A 19,465-nucleotide genomic window follows, 5' to 3' on the forward strand; every position below is an offset into this window, starting at 1 on the left:
CCTCAGGGCTCAGTACAGGGGGGTGTTGCGCTCTCCCTGCCTCAGGGCTTAGTACAGGGGGGTGTTGTGCTCTCCCTGCCTCAGGGCTCAGTACAGGGGAGTGTTGCGCTCTCCCTGCCTCAGGGCTCAGTACAGGGGGGTGTTGCGCTCTCCCTGCCTCAGGGCTCAGTACAGGGGGGTGTTGCGCTCTCCCTGCCTCAGGGCTCAGTACAGGGGAGTGTTGCGCTCTCCCTGCCTCAGGGCTCAGTACAGGGGGGTGAAACGGGATTACCTGGCACAGGTGTGGTGCTTCTCTCACGCGACGAGGGCTCCAGGGCCTGTTCCAACTCGCACCACAACCTCCCACCTGTGACTCCTAAAAAAGACTGACTTCCAGTATTCTGGTGCCTGTTTAGGACGAGGCCTGTTAGTTCCTCTCTGTCTCTCACCGGTGGTCTTCCGTCCAGAGTCACATCAGTTTTACTGTAGCTGTCCAAACACAGCACCGTCCTGTCCCATACCTCACTGAACTCTGGGAGACGGGAGTTAAACTGAGGCCTTTTGTCTTCCCATGTTTGAGTGACTGAACAGTCCCAGTCTCACGGCCCGTTTGCTGTGGTCAGGCCATAATGCTGAGTAGTTGTGTGTGTGTGTGTGTGTGTGTGTGTGTGTGTGTGTGTGTGTGAGAGACAGAGTAAGTGTGTGTAGTGTGAGTGTGTTGGACAGCTGAGAGCAGGGGTGCATTCCTGGCATGCCTCCAGGCCCCTTCTCTGGTCGGCGCCTCTGGGCTGCAGTCTGAAAGAGGGTCTTTGTGCTCCCCCAGCCTGCCCTGGGCTCCTCAGTCCTCACATGATGGAGGCAACAGCTGCTGGGGCTGCTGCTTCCTCCTGCCCGCTGTCTCTATGGGCCAAACCCCTCCTCCCTGGTAACAGTTTCCTGACCAAGTCCCTTGTGGAGGTAGTGTCATCAATAGGGATTCATGGCTGGCATCATGAGGGCCATGTGATATCAGTCATGGGGAAGCTTCTAGCTGTTTCCTGGTGAGGCTTCTGCTAAAAGAGTTGGAATTCAGATGGTTTGGTTTCTGGTAAATGATAAAGGAAGTTGAGGATCCTAAGCCTAATCTGTGTTTTCCCCCCTCTCCCTCTTCTATCCAGGAACCCAGCAACAAGCGTGTCCGTCCTCTCGGCAGGGTGAGCTCGCTGGCTAACCTCATCTCCCCCGTGAGGAATGGGGCCGTCCGGCGCTTCGGCCAGACCATCCAGTCCATGTCCTTCCGGGGTGATGGCAATGGTGGCAAGACGCCGGGCGTGCCCCAGAAGCCATGTAGTAAGGCGGTGGCGCCCACGCCGCCCAAGAGACGCAACAGCACGCTGTGGTCGGAGACCTTAGACGTCCACCAGAAGGGCACCTTCTCCACCAAGGAGATCAAGAGACAGGAGGTGAGAGTCAACACCGTCACCATAGACTTGTATTCTCAAATCTCTCTTCACACAAATCCCAATAGAGAAAGAATGGGAACTCGGCTGCAACAATAGATGGTTTGATTAGCTTAGAACAGTGTGAGGTGAGAGACTGAACCACATACCTGATGTCTAGTCCGGCTGGCCCTGCTAAAGCGCTCCAGATGACTGAGTGCGCTCCAGGTCACATAGCCAGACACCACGGTATTCAACCTAGCCTGGGACAGAGTTATTAAAGCCAGAGGGCTGGGCGCTTTTCCTGTTCTCTTCCCCCCTCTTTCGCTCTGTTTTTCTCTTTTGATTCTCATACAAGAGTTCAGACTTTTGTTTGTTTTGAAAGCCCCCTCGGTATTTGTGCTGCATGAGCTAAGTGGGGTTAGAAGCGGTCAAGGCCCAGTCTGTCACCAGTCTGTTCCAGAGCTGTTGTCTGGCGTCACTAATGTACCCCTGGCCTGGCAGACCTCTCAACCAACTGTCAGAATAATCTCAAACCATAAACAACACAGAGAGACCGAGAGTAACAGAGAGGGAGAAGGGACCCAAGAATTTGGCAACTCATTTGGCGTTGATTTGTCCTCTTACTTTTAATATGCACTCAGTAATTTGGTGTCCTCTTTAGTTTTATACGGTTTAATATGTACTGTGTTTTAATTTGGCATGACATCCTGTTCCATGGTGTTTTAAATATGTCTTTCATCTCCTTCCCCCTCAGGCCATATTTGAGTTGACTCGCGGGGAACAGGACCTGATTGAGGACCTCCAGCTCGCACGCAAGGTTCGTACTTTATTTCAAACCCTCCGAGAGTACATACCAGGCACACAGATTAAACCTGACTAGTTGGCAGCTCTCCTCTACCCATTAGCTATAAAAAGAAATGGAATGGAATCCTAGAGCTATACTTAGCCTCCCCCTCTCTTTCTAAATAAACCGTTAGCCGTTGAATGACCGCTTGGCTCTATTTTCTCTCTCCTCCAGGCGTACCACGACCCCATGCTGAAGCTGAGTATCATGTCGGAGGAGGAGCTGACCCATATCTTCGGGGACCTGGATGCCTACATCCCCCTCCACGAGGACCTGCTGGCCCAGCTGGCCAGAGCCACCGGCCCCGACGGCACCGTGGGACAGATAGGACAAATCGTCGTCAGCTGGGTACGTACCAGGGCCTGTGCCCACTCAACTTTGGCCTCTCTCTATCTTTCTCTACCTGTCTCTACCTGTATAAGTATTTATCTAGCAGGGACCAACGTGTTGAAGATGTCATAAAGATGCCCCTTTATGACATGACATCTGTATGTTTATCTAGCAGTGAATGGCCAAAGTGCTAACGGTACGGCACATCTCTCTCCCCACCAGTTGCCAGGGCTGAATGCATACCGAGACTACTGCAGTAACCAGGTGGCGGCCAAGGCCCTGTTGGACCAGAAGAAACAGGACCGAAGGGTGCAGGACTTCCTGCAGCGCTGCCTGGAGTCTCCCTTCAGCAGGAAGCTGGACCTGTGGAGCTTCCTGGACATCCCCCGCTCCCGCCTGTTCAAATACCCCCTCCTGCTCAAAGAGATCCTCAAACACACGGCGCCCGAGCACCCCGACACGCCCCACCTGGAGCTAGCGGTGAGTGGAGACGCCCACAAACACTCATGAACACAGCGTTCTGAAACATCAAATATATCATTGTATCCTATCAGTTTGTGACTATAACAGTGTGTGTGTCTCCAGATCACCATCATCCAGGGTGTGTTGTCTGACATCAACATGAAGAAGGGTGAGTCAGAGAGCCAGTACTACATAGACAAGCTGGAGTATCTGGACGACAGGCAAAGAGACCCGCGCATCGACCAGTGCAAGAGTCTGTTGTGTCACGGCGAGCTACGCAACAAGAGCGGAACAGTGAGTTTAGAACACACACATTATAATGCTAAAATACGCACACTCGCACCTCAATCCACCTAAAGCAATGATTCTTCCCAGGCTCCTTCTAACCCTCACGTGCACAAACTTGAGCTCTGCACCCCCAAATAAGGCAGTCCAAAACCTGGACCTTTTTCATTTAAAATGAACCAAATAACACATGAATTACATAACCACATGAGAATCTCTACCAATAAGTCCTCAGGAAAAAAATAATTATCTGTTGGCAGAATGTGAGAAACTATGCCTGAAATTAAACAAAACATTGGCAATGATCTGATTTTAATATTCTTTTTTTTTTATCTTCTCTCCTTTCCTTTGTCCTCCCTCCAGAAGCTGCATGTGTTCCTGTTCACAGAGCTGTTGGTGATGACCCGGTCTGTGACGCGGAACGAGCACCACTGTTTCCAGGTGTACCGGCAGCCAATCCCGGTGCAGGACCTGGTGCTGGAGGACCTGCAGGATGGAGACGTCAAAATGGGTGGCTCCTTCAGAGGAGCATTCAGTAACTCAGACAAAGGTGAGCCCCTGACCCCTCCCCTATGACCTTCCATGTCTATGTAGAGGTTAAAGCCTGTAACTGAAACTGATGGTTAATCTAACCTCTTGTTCTCTGTTCATCTCCTCAGCCAAGAACATCTTCCGTGTGCGTTTCCATGACCCGTCTCAGGGCCAGTCCCACACGCTGCAGGTCAACGACGTCTTCCACAAGCAGCAGTGGCTCAACTGCCTGCGCAGCGCCATCTCCGTCCACCACCCGGCCGACGCCGCCGTCACCACGCCCGCTTCCTCCCTGGCAGACGACGCCCACTCCAAGCGGCACTCCTCCAAAATCTCCTCCATCATCCACACGGAGGAGGCCGACGAGAACTGCCCTTTGACGCCCGCAGGTGCAACGTCCGCCTCCAGTTCGCTATGTGGGGACGAGACCCCCAGTCCCACCTCAACGTCTCCCTCCTCCCGCTCCTCATCCTCCTCTTCATCACCACTATCCTCCCCGTCGCCCAAACACAAAACCAAAAAGGACAAGCGCTCCCTCTGTGCCTTAGGGAAGAGGAAGGAGACCATGGTGTAATTAGAGGGGAGAAAATGGACTCCTGGGCGAGCGGACTATATGTTTGTACATAAGGAAGGGGGAGCAGAGTGGGGGGGGGGCTGGGTGTTCCCTCCCCGTGGGACTTTTTATTTATGTGTTTGTGTGTTTTATTATTACAACAGTATTTTGTGTTACTGTCCCCATTGGCAGCTATTTACTTTACTCTTCCATCCCTCCACTTGGTTCTGTCCACAAAGGGGCTAAGTGCATACCATTCTGGAGAGGCCTGCTTGGCTTTCAGTAATTAGAGAGAAGTTGTGCATATTGTCCTGTTTACTGTTTGATTTTTTTTAATTAAAGTTTTACTCCTTTTTTTTTCAATCTGAACTTACTGTAGCTCTGTTTTAAAACAGCACTGTTTCTAGCTTTTAGCTGAAGTTATTTAACACTTTTTGGGGATGTGAGGTGGATAGAAGGGAAGAGTTCCCACAATAGATGAGATGTATACGAAACTGAAAACTATACAATTTGATAAGTCTGATTCGTAGGTGTACTGGAGGACGGGTCTTATTTTTGTACATTCCTAATAACAGATTTTTTTTTTATGATCCGGCCACGTTTTTGCATCTACTGCAGTTGAAGGCATTAATTTTAATCAAATCGCATTTTAATGGGGGAAAAAAAAAACATATCAAATGAGATTTTCTTTTACTACAATGTAAAAACAATTTAAACTGAGCCATGTTGGTTTAAAAAGCTGACTCTTCCGAATGAAAATCTATCACTTTTCAATGTAGCAATCTTCCACGGAGCTTTAGTTGTTGACGCTGCCACTGCCCAGTCACGGTAGTGGCAGGAGCATGTACATACTTGTCTGATGGGTTGGGATCTACTGAGGAGATGACGTATAGCTGAAAGAAACCACAAAGATGGGTTGAGAAATGCAAAAGAGTATGTTTAGAAGAAGATTTAAGAGATGTGGGAAAAAGATGGAAATGTTGAATGTGTTTGAACTGAGAAGTTGGGTTTTTGTTTCAAGGTGTGTTTTGCCACTAGCCACGCAATGATGGAGCTCCGAGTGAGCTGGGATGTGGTGCCTTGTCAAAAATGGAGGTTAGAGGCACTGGTCAAAAGCCAGTGAGAAAAATGTAAAGAAAGACTATGTATGTTTTGAGGGAGAAAACAGATGGTGTTGTGAAAGTGTTTTGTAGAAGGAAAATGAGTGTAGAGGTTTGGCTGTTTGAAAAGGGGATGGAAAATAACTGTACTGAAAAGTGAAGAGCTAGTAAACGGCTGTGATATGACTGCCATGGCCTGTATGTATGTGGTATAAAAACAACACAAAAATCTATAATAAAGATCTGTGTAAGAGTTGCATCTGACTTGAGTTACAATCTTTCTTTCTATTTTTTTCCACAAAGTGGACTGAATAAACGTACGTGTCATACATAAACACAATCATCATCGGCTGTTGGTTGCTGTCTTGGTAACTGTTTTTGAGTTCTCTGAATTTTGAGTTCTCTGAATTGTTTAGATAGTTAATGGCGTGACGACAATGATTACACCATTATGGCATCTCTTAGTCTTGGCTATAACCGACAAATGACTTAACTTTCCATGGAGCTGTGATGACCCCACTAAACAATGCAGAGCTCATAATTTGGAAATCTTTTCTGAACATTCACCCACATTTCCTCACATGGGCAACTACAAGCAAAACATTTTCACTTTCAGAGTTACGATGAATTCCTCTTCCCAAACAAACCAGCCCTCGTCCCTCTATCTTAGAAAAATACAATGCGTTTGGAAAGTATTCAGACCCCTTGAATTTTTCCACATTTGGTTACGTTAGCCGTATTCTAAAATGGATTGAACTGTTTTTTCCCCCTCATCAATCTATGCACAATACCCCATAATGATAAAGCAAAAACAGGTTTTTAGAAATGTTTGCAAATTTATAAAATAAAAAAAACGGATCACATTTACATAAGTATTCAGACCCTTTACTCAGTACTTTGTTGAAGCACCTTTGGCAGCGATTGCAGCCTTGAGTCTTCTTGGTTATGACGCTACAAGCTTGGCACAACCTGTATTTGGGGAGTTTCTCCCATTCTCTGCAGATTCTCTCAAGCTCTGTCAGGTTGGATGGGGAGTGTCGCTGCACAGCTATTTTCAGGTCTCTCCAGAAATGTTTGATCGGGTCCAGGCTCTGGTTGGGAAACTCAAGGACATTCAAAGTCTTGTCCTTGTCCTCCTGCATTGTCTTGGCTGTGTGCTTAGTGTCGTTGTCCTGAGTGCTCTGGAGCAGGTTTCCATCAAGGATCTCGCTCTACTTTGCTCTCTTAATCTTTCCCTCGATCCTGACTACTCCCAGTCCCTGCCGCTGAAAAACATCCCCACAGCATGATGCTGCCATCACCATGCTTCACCGTAGGGATGGTGCCAGGTTTCCTCCAGACGTGACGTTTGGCATTCAGGCGAAAGAGTCCAATCTTGGTTTCATCAGACCAGATAGTCTTGTTTCTCATGGTCTGAGAGTCTTTTAGGTGCCTTTTGGAAAACTCTAAGCGGGCTGTCATGTGCCTTTTACTGAGGTGTGGCTTCCGTCTGGCCACTCTACCATAAAGGCCTGATTGGTGAAGTGCTGCAGAGATGGTTGTCCTTCTGGAAGGTTCTCCCATCTCCACAGAGGAACTCTGGAGCTCTGTCAAGTGACCATCAGGTTCTTGGTCACCTCCCTGACCAAGGCCCTTCTCCCCCAATTGCTCAGTTTGGCCATGCGGCCAGCTCTAGGAAGAGTCTTGGTGGTTCCAATCTACATCCATTTAAGAATAATGGAGGCCACTGTGTTCTTGGGGACCTACAAAGCTGCAGACATTTTTTGGTACCCTTCCCCAGATCTGTGGCTCGACACAATCCTGTCTCGGAGCTCTACGAACAATTCCTTTGACCTCGTGGCTTGGTTTTTGACCTGACATGCACTGTCAACTGTGGGACCTTATATAGACAGGTTTGTGCTTTTCCAAATCATGTCCAATCAATTGAATTTACCACAGGTGTACTCCAAGTTGTAGAAACATCTCAAGGATGATCAATGGAAACAGGATGAACCTGAGCTCAATTTCGAGTCACATAGCAAAGGGTCTGAATACATATGCAAATAAGGTATTTCTGTTTTTTATTTTTAAAACATTTAGAAAAATTTCTAAAAGATGTTTTACTTCGTCAGTATGGGGTATTGCGTGTAGATTGATGAGGACATTTGTTTATTAAATCCATTTTAGAATAAGGCTGTAGCGCAACAAAATGTGGAAAGGGAAGAGGTCTAAATACTTTCTGAATGCACTGTGCCTCAGTCTGTCCCCAGATCTTCCATTCCTCACAACACCACTGACTGTATTTACAGCAAATCCTCCCCCTGAAAGGGGGGACTTAACGGACGGACCATCAAAACCTTTTAATACCATTGGCATGTTAACAGTGGCAATTGGGGGTTCATACAGTGGGGGAAAAAAGTATTTGATCCCCTGCTGATTTTGTATGTTTGCCCACTGACAAAGAAATGATCAGTCTATAATTTTAATAGAAGGTTTATTTGAACAGTGAGAGATAGAATAACAACAAAAAAATCCAGAAAAACGCATGTCAAAAATGTTTGAAAATTATTTGCATTTGCATACTTTTTTCCCCCACTGTATAGGTTGTTATGACAAGGGAGACCGGATTTTTAAAACCTTTATTTGACAAGGCAGTCAGTTAAGATCAAATTATTATTTACAATGACGGCCTACCAAAAGGCAAAAGGCCTCCTGCGGGGACGGGTGCTGGGATAAAAAATATATATGTAGGACAAAAAAAAAAAACGTCACGACAAGAGACACCACAACACAACATAAAGAGAGACCTAAAACAACAACATAGCATGGCAGCAACACATGACAACAACATGGTAGCAACAAAACATGGCAGCAGCACAACATGGTAGCATAACAAAACATGGTACAAACATTATTGGGTACAGACAACAGCACAAAGGCAAGAAGGTAGAGACTACAATACATCACGTGAAGCAGCCACAACTTTCAGTAAGAGTGTCCATGATTGAGACTTTGAATGAAGAGATGGAGATAAAACTGTCCAGTTTGAGTGTTTATTGCAGCTCGTTCCAGTCGCTAGCTGCAGCGAACTGAAAAGAGGAGCGACCCAGGGATGTGTGTGCTTTGGGGACCTTTAACAGAATGTGACTGGCAGAACGGGTGTTGTATGTGGAGGATGAGGGCTGCAGTAGGTATCTCAGATAGGCCTACGAGGGTTTTATAAACAAGCATTGACCAGTGGGTCTCGCAACGGTTATACAGAGATTACCAGTTTACAGAGGAGTATAGAGTGCAGTGATATGTCCTATAAGGACCATTTGTGGCAAATCTGATGGCCGAATGGTAAAAAACATCTGGCCGCTTGAGAGCAGCCTCACCTGCCGATCTATAAATTACTTCTCCGTAATCTAGCATGGGTAGGATGGTCATCTGAATCAGGGTTAGTTTGGCAGCTGGGGTGAAAGAGGCGCAATTATGATAGAGGAAACCAAATCTAGATTTAACCTTAGCCTGCAGCTTTGACATGTGCTGAGAGAAGAACAGTGGACCATCTAGCCATACTCCCAAGTACTTGTATGAGGTGACTACCTCAAGCTCTAAACCCTCAGAGGTAGTAATCACACCTGTGGGGAGAGGGGCATTCTTCTTACCAAACCACATTACCTTTATTTTGGAGGTGTTCAGAACAAGGTTAAGGGCATAGAAAGCTTGTTGGACACTAAGAAAGTTTTGTTGTAGAGCGTTTAACACAACATTTGGGGCCAGCTGAGTGTAAGACTGCACCATCTGCATATAAATGGATAAGAGAGCTTCCTACTGCCTGAGCTATGTTGTTGATATAAATTGAGAAGTGCATGGGGCCTAGTATCGCGCCATGGGGTACTCCCTTGGTGACAGGTAGTGGCTGAGACAGCAGATGTTCTGACTTTATACACTGCACTCTTTGAGAGAGGTAGTTAGCAAACCATGCCAAAGGCCCTCAGAGACACCAATACTCTTAGCTGACCCACAAGAACGGAATTGGTCTACCGTATCAAAAGCTTAGGCCAAGTCAATAAAAATAGCAGCCCAACATTGCTTAGAATCAAGGGCAATGGAGACATCATTTAGGACCTTTAAGGTTGCAGTGACATATCCATACCCTGAACGGAGACCAGATTGCATACCAGAGAGAATACTATAGACATCAAGCCAGTCAGTTGATTATTGACAAGTTTTTCCAACACTTTTGATAAACAGGGCAAAATAGAAATATGCCATTAACAGTTAGGATCAGCTTGATCTCCCCCTTTAAATAAGGGACGAACCGTGGCTGCCTTCCAAGCAATGGGAACCTCCCCAGAGAGGAGAGACATGTTATAAAGGTCGGAGATAGGCTTGGCGATGATAGGTGTTGCAACCTTAGAAAAAATGATCTAAACCATCTGACCCAGATGTTGTTTTGGGGTCAAGTTTCAGGAACTCCTTTAGCAACACAGACTCAGTGACTGCCTGCAGGGAGAAATGTTGTAGCGGGGCAGGGGAAAAAGAGGGATCGGCATTGGGGCTAGTCGCATTAGAAGGGGTGGGAGATGAGGGAATGTTAGATGGGCAATGAGACATGGCAGAGTCAAATAAGAATCCTTTGTTCACACATTTAGATATCGATCAAGTGCTTTTTATGAAAGAGGAGATATACACTGAGTATACTAAATTTTAGGAACACCTGCTCTGTCCATGACATAGACTGACCAAGTTTAATCCAGGTGATAGCTATGATTCCTTATTTATGTTACTTTTTAAATCCACTTCAATTAGTGATGATGAACGGGAGGAGACCAGTTAAAGAAGGATTTTTAAGCCTTGAGACAATGTGTCAAGAACTGCAAAGCTGCTGGGTTTTTCACACTCAACAGTTTCCCGTGTGTATCAAGAATGGTCCACCACCCAAAGGACATCCAGCCAATTTGACACAACTGTGGGAAGCAATGGAGTCAACATGGGCCAGCATCCCTGTGGAACACTTTCGACACCTTGTAGAATCCATGACCCAACGATTTGAGGCTGTTCTGAGGGCGAAAGGGGGAGGTACAACTCAATATTAGGAAGGTGTTCTTAATGTTTGGTATAATCAGTGTATAATGTGTGTGTCCAATAATGTTTGGTAATATAGTGCCAACATAAGTATGGAGTTAAGTTATGGGCTATGGGTGAGAGAGAGAGAGAGATAGGGAGTCCATTGCAGACATCACTGTAAACACATTCATGTCCAGCAGCATAAAGTCATTTGTTTGACTGGTTTAACTTACAGCCATTTTAAATGGTCTCTGTGCAGCCAGTGCCGCTTGGCAGGGCCGAGCTCGGATTCAGCTTTTATGGAGTAATGGCCTCATGTCTGCTTTTCAGTAATAGGAGAATTCTCAAGGCATTCGCTCATTCTCTCCACAAAGCAAACATGCTGTTGCATATTTACTTTAACCCAGGCCTTATATACACAAGTACATAATTGTCACAATTCAACAAATGGACACTTAACTTCATTTGCCAGTGAGGTAATGTAAGAAGGGTCTTATCAAGCGTCTGTAGTCAGTAGAAACCAAAACATTTACTTTTATTGTTTTTATCTACTTGAGGAAAGGGATATTTTGTGCTTTTTTGGTTGGATTCATACAAAGAAAGTCCAAATGAGAAATGATTGTCAGTGATTGTCATTTAACAACCCTGACTGAGACTAAACATTAACCAGTGTCAACTCACTGCTTGAGGGGTTATTAGGCTCCAAGCCCTCTGAAAGTATTACAACACCCTCATCACTGTGTTAAACTAATGTTTCGTTTCTTGTGTTTTCCTTTGACCCCCAATAAGGAGAACTGGGTAACATCCATCGTTGTGCAACACTATTATACACAATCTTACTTCGTCTTTGGAGCGGAAGGGAGGAGGGGAGTCACTCGGGAGAAAACCCCCAGGCGTTCGCTGTTGTCTTTTGTGCTTAAGGTGTTTCTAAACAAACAAGGGACCGTTTGGCTTAAAGTGGTCGATAAAACTGCCAAGCACCCCATTAACAGTAACAACTGCGGTTGCGTAACAGGGCTGTGTCTCAATTGTGTACTTTTGAGGTGTGAATGTATGTAATTCAATACATGGTCCTTGAAACAGACAGTTACACCATATTACTCTTCACGAGGATACAGTGTCAAAGCATTGCTCTGGATACTGTTATGCCTGTAGATATTGATATGGAGAAAGATATTGATATGGAGAGATATGCAGAGACCATATCAGAAAGTGATTGTGATACCACAGTGGCATCAGTTGTCAAAGTCATTGGGTCGGGGGACATTCAACAAAGCTGGCTTGTATCCAGCATGGCAGGAAGCTGTTTATTTAGGCCATGTGGTTGAAGCTACCCAGTGCCCTAACAATCAATCAATGTACACCTCCGCAAACCATGGCCAAAATCCCCTATTGCATGATACCATATAATCGCTACTAAATGTTGATATGTGAACCCTGAAGAATGCACAAACAAACACATATCAAAACTCTCGTCCACCCTATAAAACATTCCTCTCAGCAGCTCATGGGGACATGTAATTGAAAGAGCTTGGGGGAGCTGATTGAGACAGACAGATGTGGCTCGTTACAGTAACTGATCACCCCTCCATCCGGTAACACTCATCCTAAACCCCCCACCATGCAGCACTCATCCAAACTCTTCCGGATAGACAGCCTACTTCTCTATTACCCCTGGGGTGACAAAGAGACACAGGGATATGATTCAGACCAAGTAGGGAAGCAGCAACGTTTCTACTAAGTGACTAAGTTACATACACATATTACCTTAACAGTGCCATGGAAGTGACACTGTTACTCAATTCCGGAATCAAACCAACTTGACAAAGACTACAATGGAGAAAGGCGATAACACACTGTCCTCTATACACACTCCCACTCCCACATCAGTGCACTACCCCCGGGCTAGCTCTATGACCTAACTGTTTTGTATTTCCCTATTGCAACCACACACTCCAATGCTTTGGACAAGCTCCCCAACTCAAGTCTCACCACCCCCAGTGAAAATGTAAAACATATGCACACACCATCAAAGAGTCCTTTGACATCAAATTGGTTCTGAAGTGAGGTCCATGAATAGCCAAAAGGTCAGCCTCCCCTACACACAAGTACATACATATTACAGAACAAGGATTATCATGTGATAGATGTTATGTTTGATGAAAAGCCCTCAACAGCGTTGCCTCCCTTATAGAGCCTGCGAGTCAGAACAGAGTGAAACTGCTAAACTCTTTGTTATGTCAGTGGGTCAGACTCTCAAGGTAGAAATTACCCACTTTGCACAGACCTAGGATCAGTTTTCCCAAATGACATCTCAAACTGAACTAATTTGGAGCTAAATATAACATATGACTTGAGACCAGTGCTTAAGGCAACTTCTATGGACTCCAGGTCACATGGGTACACAGACGCCCCATTTGAGTCAGCCTTCATGTTTCTGTCACAGAGACAGTCCTCCGTCCACACCCTAACATACCAGGGCATCAGAGTGTAGAAATAAAAGGCACGTTCAGTCACCACTAACACCGTGTCAAAAGGACCTGTCAGCAAATTGCATTTTCCTCTAAGACAAACAGTCTCAGGGATTTCCGCCATAGACAGTCGCTTCAGGTGAGTGAATTCACCCTGAAATACAGCTCAAAATTGACTCAAAATAAGATGAACCTGTTTCAGTCTGAAAAGTAACTTCAACTTTGTCTTGCTCTAATGGCAGTTATGAATCCTTCATTTCTTAAGCTCCAAAAGATACAGTGCAGAATACCACCAAATACCAAGTAGGCAGTCATTGTAAATAAGAATGTGTTCTTAACTGACTTGCCTAATTAAATGACGGTTAAATAAAAAATAAATTAATACAATTCAACACCACTGACATTTAGAAGTCCTTAATCATGCCTTTAAGTGCAGAAGGTCACTAGTTTAGCAGAATGGGTGGAGAAATCTCTATTGATAATGGGATAAACTTAATTGTGACTGAGTCATGTGTGGTATAATACTAACTTAATATGTAACCAATTTTCATCTTGACAGCTATAACATTTTCTGGTTCATATCAATCTGATGCTCAGTACTATCTTTCCAACCTAGTTTTTGAAGCATGATACTTCTGTGTAATCACTTAAATAGAAGATGTATAAAAGGGTATAAACATGTAGGTGTGGCTTTAGGTGAGTAACCCAGATACGACACACCTTGGTTAACTCCCAAAACCAAAGGGATTAGCAGTGGGGTAAAGTACTTAAGTATAAATACTTTAAAGTACTACTTAAATAGTTATTTTTGGGTATCTGTACTTTACTTTTCTATTTATATTTTTGACAACTTTTACTTTTGCTTCACTACATTCCTAAAGAAAATGATGTACTTTTTACTCAGTACATTTTCTCTGACACCCAAAAGTACTTATGAAGAGAACATCCCAGGTCATCCCTACTGCCTCTGATCTGGCAGACTCACTAAGCACAAATACTTTGTTATGTGAGTGTTAGTGTGACCCTGCTATCCATAAATAATATAAGAAATTTTGAATTATTCATACTTTTACTTTTACTTTTGATACTTAAGTATATTTTAGCAACTACATTTACTTTTGATCCTTAAGTATTTTTAAAACCAAATACTTTTAGACTTTTACTCAAGTAGTATTTTACTGGGTGACTTTCACTTTTACTTGAGTCATTTTCTATTAAGGTATCTTTACTTTTACTCAAGTATGAGATTTGAGTACTTTTTCCACCATTGGGGATTAGTTTGCCATCATCACAAGTGCCTAATGGGCAGTGCATGGCAGGCTAATGACCCTTGCTGTCTCCACCCCGTTGCCTTTGTGCCAATGCCATTTTTCATGCCAGTCACAACACCCCTATCCTGGTTCATGTCTGGCCTCTTTACACACATGGCATTTTACTAGTGTTGTGTTATACAAGCGTATTGAGCATAAATCTAAGGTGTTATGCAAAGGTTGAGTTGTTTTCCCCCACATTTAGGTCATATCTAATGATTTTCAACATGTCTGGAATATGTTTGTGGAATATGGGGAACAGAAATTGGATACCTAGTCAGTTGCACAACTAAATGCATTCAACTGAAATGTGTCTTTTGCTTTTAAGGAGACGTTCCGGTAGGCTATTTAGTCGACAACAGTAAGTATTTTTTAAACCTCCCTCTATAGGTTGGATGTGTCAATATGTAGTTCATAAATGCCTAATCTATGAGCAGAATTACTGTTTTACCTTAATGCAAAAAGATGTTGAATTCAGACTGTCATTGTTTTACCACTATCCACTAAGTTGTTTTAAACTACGGTGAGCGACATGATTCAACATGACAATAAATCAGCACAATATACTTTTTACGTTTTTTCATATTGCCGGTGTACACTGGCTAATGACGACACAAAAAAAAGAGTAGGTCTAAAGGAGAGAAATGTACCATACAGAAAACTTAGCAAACTAGGCATTTGTGGTGAGTGCATGGGGGCCGCCATCTTTTTTGCTCCTCCGCTATTAGCCACGAAATCCCTAGTTTGAAAGTGATTGTTTTCTGGAAGCTGTGTAGCGCCATTTTGAGTTCTACAGGGCTGCTGGCCTTTGTTGACTCCAATGCTTCCAACAGTTGTGTCAAGTTGACTGGATGTCCTTTGGGTGGTGGACCATTCTTGAAACACACGGGAAACGGTTGAGCGCTGCAGTTCTTGACACAAGAACTGGCACCTACTACCATACCCCGTTCAAAGGAACTTACATATTTTGTCTTGCTCGTTCACCTTCTGAATGGCACACACACACACAATCCATGTCTCAATTGTCTGAAAGCTTAAAGATCCTTCTTTAACCTGTCTCCTCCCCTTCATCTACACTGATTGAAGTGGATTTAACAAGTGAGAGAGAGAGAGAGAGAGAGAGAGAGAGAGAGAGAGAGAGAGAGCAATGATGAACTGCTCATTATCTGCACATATATGACATAGTGTGAATTATTATGTGTATTATAATTAATGGATATTTTGTGGCGGTTGATACATTTTTCCGTATGTCTGAAATGTAAAAGTGGAAATTACAAGCTTACAAATACTTTTTAAACCTCAAGTTTAAAATGTCCTGCATGGCAGGAAAGTTCTTCTGCAGCAAGGTGATCAAATTAAGATCCTACTTCTGTATGTAGAATGTTTGATTTTTGCAGTGGGACAAAGTTTGGTACAATATCGCCAGCCAACTGCATCTTGGGAATGTACTAGTAATACAGCCAAATAGAGCATACAGTTCATGCTTTTTGAGGCAGAACATTATTAGATGCCTTATAGTTCAAATCTGTGTTTACTCCCCCAGTATTCTACCCATTTCTGGTGTGACAACCAGGTAGGCTACATATTGCTCTTGAAGCAGTCCTTTAATTTCCTCTGTGAAAGCCTGTGGCTTTAGGGGTCTGAACCACTCACTCTGCTCAGGCTGAAGTGGAGTTTTTCTTGGATGCCTGCACAGCTACGTCAAGCATTTCCCTTTCCCAGTCATTTGTAACGCTGTCCTGTGGTAGTGAGAGTGTAATCGACCGACCCTTATATGCCAAGATATTGAGGCCAGCAAGGAGAGGGGCTATTATTTCTGTCTGCCCAACTGTCTGCCAAGACTGGCATAAATGCACACAAACAACTTCACAGATGGTTATCACACACACACACACACACACACACACACACACACACACACACACACACACACACACACACACACACACACACACACACACACGTGTACACACGCACGTACGTATGCGCACACACACACACACACACACACACATACACACACATACACACACACACACACACACATCCATCCATCTAGATTCACATCATACTATTTTAGAGGCACGCACACTGCAGACAAGTTATTTTTATGATCTGTGAGAAGTGCTAAAAAACATTCCACCCCTTCATTTTACTTTACTCTGTTTGTCACATCACAGAGGCCCCGAAAAGGAATCTACATTTCCTTCAATATCTATAGGCTCAGATTGTCTTGACTAATGGTGTCTTGGCCTTGCCTTTGCTTTGGCACTCTCAGCAGGTACTTATATGAATGGTTCAGTGACAGTGGCGACCCGTCATTCGGGGCAGGTGGGGCAGAGCCTGTTTTGAACCCCACATTTTTATCAAAAAAATGGGTGAGGGGGCTTACCTGTTTTGCATGTTATTTTGGCATTAATACGTGACACATATCAGTCTGCAAGCAACATAAAAGAATACAAATAAGCATTGAGTTAATAAAGCCACAAACAAACATGGTCTCTTTTTTACTTTCATGAGTAAGGTAGCTCCAAAATGCAGGTGTTTCAGCCTAGATCAGTGCTTTCTGTGGTGGAAGGAATCAGTGGCTAACTGCAAGCACTGCAAAGCAATCACTAGCCTGCTATTCAGTGGATGTAATGCTTGGGCGTAGTGGAGGAGGAATCAGATGCAGGAAGCAGCGATACGGGTGATGGCTTTTAATGAGCGACACAGCAAAACACCTGCCACCCCAAATAGCGAACTGAGCGCACACAAAAATCAAAGTGCCCCAAACACAGGGGACAAAACACAGTGAGCGCAAAACCACGCACTAGCGCTAACTACAATACAGCGCATAACAAAGTAACCAACAGAGAAACAATCCCGCACAAAGAGCAGGCGGGCCAACTAGCTAATATAGCCCCGCTAATCAACCCAACTAAGGACAGGTGCAAACAATAACAGAAAGGGGAAAAACAAAAGGAATCCGTGGCAGCTAGTAGGCCGGTGACGACGACCGCCGAGCGCCACCCGAACAGGAGGGGGCGCCACCTTCGGTGGGAGTCGTGACAGTGGAGTGGCATTGTGGTCTCAAATCTGGGATTAAGTGTCTCTTTTCAAAGTTTAAAATGATAAACATTCAACATTGGCCATGCTGTCAATGAAGCATGATTTGTGCCGCACTCAAAACAACTGTTAGCTGCGAAAACGTGACTTTAAGGAGTTAAGACAACTTGGAATTCCAGAAAGAAATTGCTCCGACTGGGAAATACGTTTTGAACGGTCATCCAACTCGTAATTGTAAATCAGGCACTCGGGCCTCTTTCTAGAGCTACGACCTGAAGATCAATGACGTCATCATGATTCAACTTTGTTTTTTTGGAGTTCCCAGTTGTCTTGAAAGCACCATAAATCCAGAGAATTCCAGACTTTGATGACAACATTTGCCCACGAAGAACCGCTGTGCCACCTTCCTGTTCAAGTGAGCACAGCACAACAAGGTGAGTCCAAAAATGTATTGTACGCTGCTGCGTAAATGCTGTAATATGCCAGGGAGATATTTATACTGTAGATAAGAAAGTAATACTAAGTGTATGTTGTGTAGTAAGATGTTAGTAACCCATGTGCCTCACCCTAATAATTTGGTATATTTACCCCTCTTAATTTTTCCATACTGTTATGACTTGGTGGTGCACCTGTAGCTTATAATCTGTTTTAGAGAAATATAATCATTACATTTTGTAAGAGCTTTCATTGTCTGTTTATATGCCCCCTTTATTTATCCTACGGTTCTGCCTTGGTGACAGGGAGAACACTGTAAGAACGGCCCATGTTCTGAATTCTGTCTCTGTACATTTCAAAAGTGCTAAACAAATTGTTATATTGATGTCACGTCCTGACCAGTGAAAAGGGTCATTTTGCCATAGTAGTATGGTCAGGGCGTGGCAGGGGGGTTGTTTTGTGTGTTTTGGGGTTGGTTTGTTGCCAGGCGAGAGTTGGCCGGCAGCCAGGAAGAAGTGCACCGGCTCAACGCATCTGGTCGCCAGTGCGTCTCCTCGGCCCAGTTTATCCTGCGCCTGCTCTACGCACGGCAGCCCTCATTCTCCAGCACAGCCCAGTTCGCCCTGTGCCAGCACTCCGCCTGTGCCGGGCTACAGTGACCATCCAGCCAGGATGGGTTGTGCCAGCCCTGAGCTCCAGACCTCTGGTGCGCCTCCACGGCCCAGTGTGCCCTGTGCCTGCTCTGCGCACCCAGTCTCCTGTGCGTCTCCCCAGTCTGGTGAGACCGGTTCCCGCTCCCCGTAGGAAGCCTCCAGTAATGATCAACGGTCCGAAGCCTCCAGCGATAATCCATGGCATGAAGCCTCTGCGACGGTCTGCAGCCCAGGGTCTTCAGCGACGGTCTGCAGCCCAGAGCCTCCAGTGGTGGTTGGCAGCGCAGAACGGGGGCTACGCCCGAAGCCGGAGCCACCTCCGTAGCTGGAGGATTGGCGGAAGGGGTGGGTGTAGCACAGGAACCGTCGTAGACGGTGGCCACCCTCCCACGGCCGTGTGGCCGTGTGGCGGCCGTGTGGTCGTGTGGCCGTGTGACGGCCGTGTGGCCGTGTGACGGCCGTGTGGCGGCCGTGTGGTCGTGTGGCCGTGTGACGGCAGTGTGGCGGCCGTGTGGTCGTGTGGCCGTGTGACGGCCGTGTGGCGGCCGTGTGGTCGTGTGGCCGTGTGACGGCCGTGTGGCGGCCGTGTGGTCGTGTGGCCGTGTGGCCGTGTGGTCGTGTGACGGCCGTGTGACGGCCGTGTGACGGCCGTGTGGCCGCGTGGCCGTGTGGCCGTGTGGCCGTGTGGTAATCGGCCAGTAGTATGTTACATCCTACTACATCTCTGCCCTGCATTGTGAATGGAGGGGCCTGTTCAGTGTATACAGCACTGGACACCTCGTAGGCCCAGTTGGCTGGTATTATAGCAGGCTGGTGTGCGAGAATGAGACAGGTAGGGGAAGGATGTGTGTGTGTACACTCTGGTGCCTGGTGTCTGTCAGTTGGCACGGGGAGCTGCTGCTGTCAGTTTTGTAACATGGGATTAGGGTGTTGTGTGTAGAAGGTGGTGCACGTCTAAGCAGCATACAGCATTTTAATGACCAAACCTTATGTTGGTAAAGAAAAACAA

At 45.5% G+C, this 19,465-nt stretch overlaps 1 protein-coding gene across 3 annotated transcripts in view; it reads left to right on the forward strand.

The window, feature by feature from the left end:
- Positions 1 to 5,763, forward strand: part of LOC115198877 (neuroepithelial cell-transforming gene 1 protein) — a 35,172-nt gene extending 29,409 nt beyond the window's left edge. For all 3 annotated transcript variants that reach the window (XM_029761264.1, XM_029761265.1, XM_029761266.1), the window contains 7 exons: positions 1,137 to 1,421; positions 2,155 to 2,217; positions 2,419 to 2,592; positions 2,797 to 3,054; positions 3,160 to 3,330; positions 3,685 to 3,871; positions 3,981 to 5,763. In XM_029761264.1, the coding sequence (XP_029617124.1) occupies positions 1,137 to 1,421; positions 2,155 to 2,217; positions 2,419 to 2,592; positions 2,797 to 3,054; positions 3,160 to 3,330; positions 3,685 to 3,871; positions 3,981 to 4,426 (1,584 nt within the window). In that variant the 3' untranslated portion in view covers positions 4,427 to 5,763. The remainder of the gene's footprint in view (positions 1 to 1,136; positions 1,422 to 2,154; positions 2,218 to 2,418; positions 2,593 to 2,796; positions 3,055 to 3,159; positions 3,331 to 3,684; positions 3,872 to 3,980) is intronic.
- Positions 5,764 to 19,465: the final 13,702 nt, after the last annotated feature.

This window comes from Salmo trutta, chromosome 8 (genome assembly GCF_901001165.1).
Source record: "Salmo trutta chromosome 8, fSalTru1.1, whole genome shotgun sequence".
Lineage (NCBI taxonomy): Eukaryota > Metazoa > Chordata > Actinopteri > Salmoniformes > Salmonidae > Salmo > Salmo trutta.